Source organism: Cucurbita pepo, chromosome LG08 (assembly GCF_002806865.2).
Source record: "Cucurbita pepo subsp. pepo cultivar mu-cu-16 chromosome LG08, ASM280686v2, whole genome shotgun sequence".
In the NCBI taxonomy this organism is placed as follows: Eukaryota; Viridiplantae; Streptophyta; class Magnoliopsida; order Cucurbitales; family Cucurbitaceae; genus Cucurbita; species Cucurbita pepo.
This window is the reverse complement of record NC_036645.1, coordinates 8,662,934-8,668,933: the sequence shown is the minus strand read 5'-3', so window position 1 is coordinate 8,668,933 and position 6,000 is coordinate 8,662,934. Positions and strand designations below refer to the sequence as shown.

The 6,000-nt window shown below is 31.8% G+C and overlaps 1 protein-coding gene across 1 annotated transcript; it reads left to right on the top strand.

The window, feature by feature from the left end:
- The first annotated feature begins 2,975 nt into the window (after positions 1 to 2,975).
- Positions 2,976 to 4,988, top strand: LOC111799525. The gene is made up of 8 exons (XM_023682873.1): positions 2,976 to 3,087; positions 3,397 to 3,471; positions 3,559 to 3,624; positions 3,711 to 3,808; positions 3,885 to 4,010; positions 4,092 to 4,406; positions 4,488 to 4,553; positions 4,659 to 4,988. Exons 2-8 carry the CDS (start codon positions 3,411 to 3,413, stop codon positions 4,809 to 4,811), a joined length of 885 nt encoding a protein of 294 aa, XP_023538641.1. The 5' UTR covers positions 2,976 to 3,087; positions 3,397 to 3,410; the 3' UTR covers positions 4,812 to 4,988.
- Positions 4,989 to 6,000: the final 1,012 nt, after the last annotated feature.

Below are 6,000 nucleotides of genomic sequence, written 5' to 3'. Positions count from 1 at the left end.
AATGAAATAAATGTAACAATATGTGGTTTTGGTGGGATGGGATAAGTACAACTATGTCACAAATTGATTTTATTTTCATAACTAATTATTTAATTTCAACTAATTTATGAATCAATATATTAAATTAATAAATAAATATATTTAAAATTTATTTTTAATTAAAAAGTATATCGATATAGGTCAATGAAAATAATAATTTAGTAATAATTGACACATATTCTCGATTAAAATTTAAATAATTAAAATATATTAAAAACCTAGCAAAACTACATAAATTAGGGTACTGGCTCTCGACTTGAAGGGGCATTATAGGTAAAGGGCAGTTTTAGAGACGGTTTAAATCGCTCCACAGGCCATAAACTTACTGAAACTAGGTTTTTTTTTAGATCTCGCTCTCGTTTGCCAAAAAACGATCTAAACTAACCATTTAAAGGCAAAAAATGAAACGACCCTTAACTCGCTCCGTATATCACAATTTAAGATGCTTATTGGAAAAAAATAGAATCGGAAGAATAGATTTGAATTATATCCGTTGATGTATCTTTCGAACAAGTCAACGAAACAAAGTCGTGAATGATATTTTTATATGCATTATTAACGTAAACTATATAAATTATAATGTTTATAATATAAAGTCATGGTCACAGCCAGCCCAAATGGTTCATATAATTGAGAGAGAGTTGGAAAATTGTTCTTTAATAAGACCCAGCAGAGCAATTCCATCACCCTTCTCCCTTTTTCAATTTTTTATAACAAAAATATAAATTAATATCATATTTTAATTATTTAATTATTTAATTATTTAATTATTTTCTTCTTGTTTTGCTTGCCCCAAAAAATAGATCCCTAAAGAATCGATGTACCTTTCATAGGGGTTTATTAAACCATAATATATTAATCATAAATCGTATATTATACACATCATCAAACCCGGCACGAAACTTCTAAACTTAGGATCGGTTCAATCCTAGGTCTGGAACCGTCAATCGAAATCGTGTTGTGCAAAAAGATGTAAGTGGTGAACAAATCACGAAAATTCGTCAAGCATAGGAAAAAATGTCTCTATCACGATAATAAAATTTGAAAATATCTTCCTAAAATTAAGCAACGGGAAAAAGACGTGAATAAAAAGATATGTCACCCACCATAAACAGAGTTTTCTACTTTTTCCAGCCTTACATGGTTCGAACCCTGATCGTCTCCCTCCATGTTTTAAAATAAAGCGATATACGTCATGAAATTATTGAAAATTAGTGTTGAAATTTGATGATGTATGGTTCGAATAATGAATTAGTTTCTCTCTCATATGGGTCGTAGTGTCGTTGATTTATGATACACAATATATTTGACTCATCATTTTCGTTAGGTTATTAATAATTTCAACTCTCGTTCTTACCTTTATCCCATTTTTGGTAAAAACCCCATCGATTATTACTCTATTACTGAATTACCCTTTTCGTGTTTTTGAATGCATACATTACACGAGTGAACGGAAGTGAATGGTAAAATTATAAGAAATAACTGATAAATTTAAAACGTCGTCACGATAAGTTAAAAGATTTAATATTTACGAAGAAAAGAAAGGTATAAAAGGGCGTATTGAACAAGAAAGCATGGCCAATGAATGATATCATTTTTGCATTAAATTTGTCGTCTATTTTGGTGCCAAAATTGAGGGCCCAAACCCTTTCTAATCGTTCTACCATTTTGGTATGATTTTTTTTTAACAATTAATTCCCTAATTATTTATTGCAATTTTTATTTCTCTCAATAATTGGTGGGAAAAAAAATCAGAAATTCTGACGTGGAATTTCTACCTCCATTCGATTTTTTTTTATTTTTTTAACTTTTAAAAAAATACATATTTGAATTAGAAATATATATATATATATTTTTTATTTGATATATCCATAAAAGAGAGGAACATTATTGGTACGAAATAAAAGACATGGAAGCTATAAACATAGTACGCAACAATTTGATGCATTAATGGCCACCGAGTGTTGGAGTAATTATCTCAATCAAACCAAAAACCCATTTTCATAACCATTCAACAGACGGTTTGATTTAAGGTTTTGTTTATGATATTTGAAAAAAATGTCTGGAATCAAATAACTGTGTTTGATGTTGCATAAAAAATGTTATCATAAGTGAAGAAAGTAGATGACATATGGTTATGTCCCACTTTTCGTTTACTTTAGCCTCCACAGACGTTCGACCAATTTGTAAAAATTCATGTTTTTTTTTAATATTAAAAATCGATAGTTTAATCTTTAAAAATTTAATATAATGATTTGTATTGTATTGTTTGGTAATGAATTGTGCGACACTTGGATCTCTATACGATCGAGTTGCATCCTCTAAAATTATTCGTTAGTTTTATTTTATTATATATATATATATAAAAAGTCATTTTTTTTAAGAAGAATGTGTTAAATAAGAATGACTAATATTTTAAACATTAATGTTGACAAAATTGTATTGAAAATATTTATAGAAAAAAATAATAATTTTTACCTCTACAATTAAAACTCGCATGTCTTTATTTTTCTCGAAAGAATAACTTTAGTCAAAATTACCTTTTTACCCTTGTATGCTCCCAAAATTGATTTGGATTGTGATACGAAGAAATCCCTTTTCATATAATTTTTTATTTTTTTTTAAGGTTTAGAAGTAAAAAAAAAAAAAAAGAAAAAAAGAGTGGAGAATTAATTATAATTGGTCCACGTAAGCATATAAAAGGGCATAAAATACAGAACCCAGATTTGATAATGGGAGGTTCGAACTGGGGTGGGAAGCACTGGACGGTAAAGGACCAAAAAGGACAAACCCAAGTCCAGAAAGTACAGAGAAACCGGACTCCCCTGTTTTTCCCACCACTTTCTTTAATTCATCGTTAATTAAACGTGATTAACTCGAGATTAAAAACTAATAAATCCCTCCTTTTCCCTTCCCCTTCCCCTATTTAAACCTCTTCAACCCCCTCCTCTTCCTCCCCCACTCGCTCCATTCTTCATCCCCTCTTCAAGAAGCTTTGTTTACCTCTCGTTCAAAGCTTCTTTCCTCCTCATTGCTCTTCCCCATTTGGTAAGCCTACTTTTTTCATCATGGGTTAGCCTGATTTTGCTTCTTTCATCTCTTGATTTCGATTTCGTTTCTGGGTTTTGATGGGGTTTTGGAGTTCTTGAACTTTTGATTGAATATGAACTTATATTTGGTGAAAATGGTCTGGTTTTGTGGCTGCAAATCGTTAAAGAACCATGAACTAACGGATGATCAGAGGCCATTTTCTCATACATTCTTGAACAACCCATTAAGATCTTGAAAATCGATGAGAATATGTAATGATTCTGGCTTAATGAATTCATTTTCACGTTTCTTTGTTGTTCTTGATAGGATTTCTAATCAAAATGGAATACGAGAATCGGTTTAGACAGGCTCAGAGACCAAAATATGATTGTCTTCTGTTTGGTAAGAGAACTGATTCTTTTCCTATGATCATCTTTGTTCTTAGTTTTTGCTTTGGAAATTCATAGTTCTTTTCAAATGTGTTTCTAGATTTGGATGATACTCTGTATCCCTTGAGTACTGGCATTGCAGCTGCCTGTTTACAGAACATCAAAGGTAAGATTACAAAGCTTTTAGCATGAATTTCTCATTGCAACAATCAGTTTCCTGATGTTCTTGATGTTCTTACTGTTCTTTTGTAGATTACATGGTTGAAAAACTGGGCATAGAGCCAAGCAAAATCGCTGACCTCTGCAATTTACTGTACAAGAACTATGGAACAACCATGGCTGGTCTAAGGGTATAAAGAACAGATACCCAGTTTTCAAAATGCTTAAAAGTTTAGAATAATTCAACTAATTGGGCTTTCTTTTTAGGCAATTGGGTATGAGTTTGATTATGATGAGTATCATAGCTTTGTTCATGGAAGACTTCCTTATGACAACCTTAAACCTGATCCTGTTCTTAGGAGTCTTCTGCTGAGCTTGCCTTATAGAAAAGTTGTAAGTATTTGTGTTTTCTTTGATTTTTAGGTTCTTTTTTCGGATTTTTTCTGATTTTTTCTCGTTTTTGTGCTTGAATAGATCTTTACAAATGCTGATAAGATCCATTCAGTTGAAGTTCTAAAAAGGCTTGGATTAGAGGACTGTTTTGAAGGGATTATTTGCTTTGAAACACTGAATCCGACCAACAAGAACTTTGTTTCAGCTGATGAAGATGATGAGCTTGAGTTTCTTGGATCCAATTCGACAGCGCCATCTGGGTCGGAAATCTTTGACATTATTGGTCATTTTCTTCAGCCAAATCCTGGGATGGAGTTACCAAAAACTCCCATAATTTGTAAACCATCAGAAGCTGCCATTGAAAGGGCTCTCAAAATTGCAGGCGCTCAAAGAACTGTAAGAAGAAATGAACCAAACCATGTCACTCTTCTCTGAGCTTAGCCCTTTAGCTTAATCTGTTCCTTTTGCTCTTTTCAGCTGTTCTTTGAAGACAGTGTTCGAAACATACAAGCCGGGAAGCGAGTCGGGCTCGACACCGTCTTGGTAAGGGATTTCGAGTTCATATAGAGGAATCAAAGGCCAGTTTGTGATGAAGATTTGAGAGATTTTTGGCTAATTTGTTCATCTTTTTTTGGTGGTGTACCATAGATTGGCACTTCACAGAGAGTTAAAGGAGCAGATTATGCGTTGGAAAGCATCCACAACCTTAGGGAAGGAATTCCAGAGCTTTGGAACGTTGAAATCAAATCAGAAATGGGTTATGCAGGCAAAGTTGCAGTTGAAACATCAGTCACAGCTTAGAATCATAACATCCTTGTTATGTTCTTCAAACCTTAAACCCCACAAAAGAAATCAATGAAATAAACAAAAACAAAATATGTATATGTTATGGGGAAATGTGTTGTAAATAAGTAAAGTGTTCTTCAATGTAATCTCGACCAAAAATTAAATCTCAAATCTATTTTGTTCGTCCCTAAATTTAAAAGTTAAAGGACTAAAGTTAGGCAGTTATCCATTTTTGTACTCCACAAGTTCTCTATCCATTAAAGTTCATTGCCACCATGTTTTGCATGGTTGTAGTTCACATGGATCTTGTTATGACAGATGAAAAGATATATATAAACATTAAATAATTGTCCTTTCACTAAAGTTTTATCATCATATAATTATTTATTTAGTTAGATAAACATTGAAATATCTAGCTCTAAAATCAATTCAATATAGTTGATATGGCAAATTGATTAAGCATATGATCTTTCAAGATTTGGATGGTTTATCATCATAATATCCATTTCATTTAGATTCAATGTAACTTCTTCAAATCATTTCCAAATAATTGTGTGTATTTGCAATCTATGACTTTAGGGTAAAGGTTAAATATCAAATTAGAAATAGGAAAATGTCCATTTTAGTAATTGTAAGATGGAATGAATGAAAGATTAAGTTCAATGAAGGGATTTCCATATTTGGCATGCAGAAGGAAAAGCATATTAACGTTCAAAAATATATTGGAGGAGTATGCGAATGAATCGAGACCACATTCGAATGAGACTGATCCTAAGAGGATAAAATGATTAAGAAAGACTTAAAATGATAGTTTGCTGTTCGATGACTCAATTCTAGGACCTTTAAGCAATTCTATATTGGGTGACTTCTTAAAAAACATGTGAATGAAGATAAAGTATGTAAAAAAGGACTCGGGTTAGGAACCATGTGTGGAATGTGGATGTTGAGTGAGGACAATTTAGGAATTTGTATGATATTTTTAAGTAAATATAAAATTAAAATTTTAAAAATATATAAGATATTTTCTAAAGTTTAGGAAACGACAATTTAACTTGTATTTTATTCAGTTTAAACCCTAAAAATAATTGGGCCATCTTCATTAGGTCACGTAGGGAACCTATGGGTTGACCTTAGAGCTTAACCTACTTTATTTGTCTTCTTGGGTTTGGCAAGTATGATCCATCTTCATATGACAATGGTGGTG

Coding starts and splice junctions, on each gene's coding strand:
- LOC111799525 (XM_023682873.1), top strand. CDS start 3,411: ATGGAATACGAGAATCGGTTTAGACAGGCTCAGAGACCAAAATATGAT. Junction 3,809..3,884: donor CAACCATGGCTGGTCTAAGG/GTATAAAGAACA, acceptor CTTTCTTTTTAG/GCAATTGGGTATGAGTTTGA. Junction 4,407..4,487: donor TTGCAGGCGCTCAAAGAACT/GTAAGAAGAAAT, acceptor TGCTCTTTTCAG/CTGTTCTTTGAAGACAGTGT.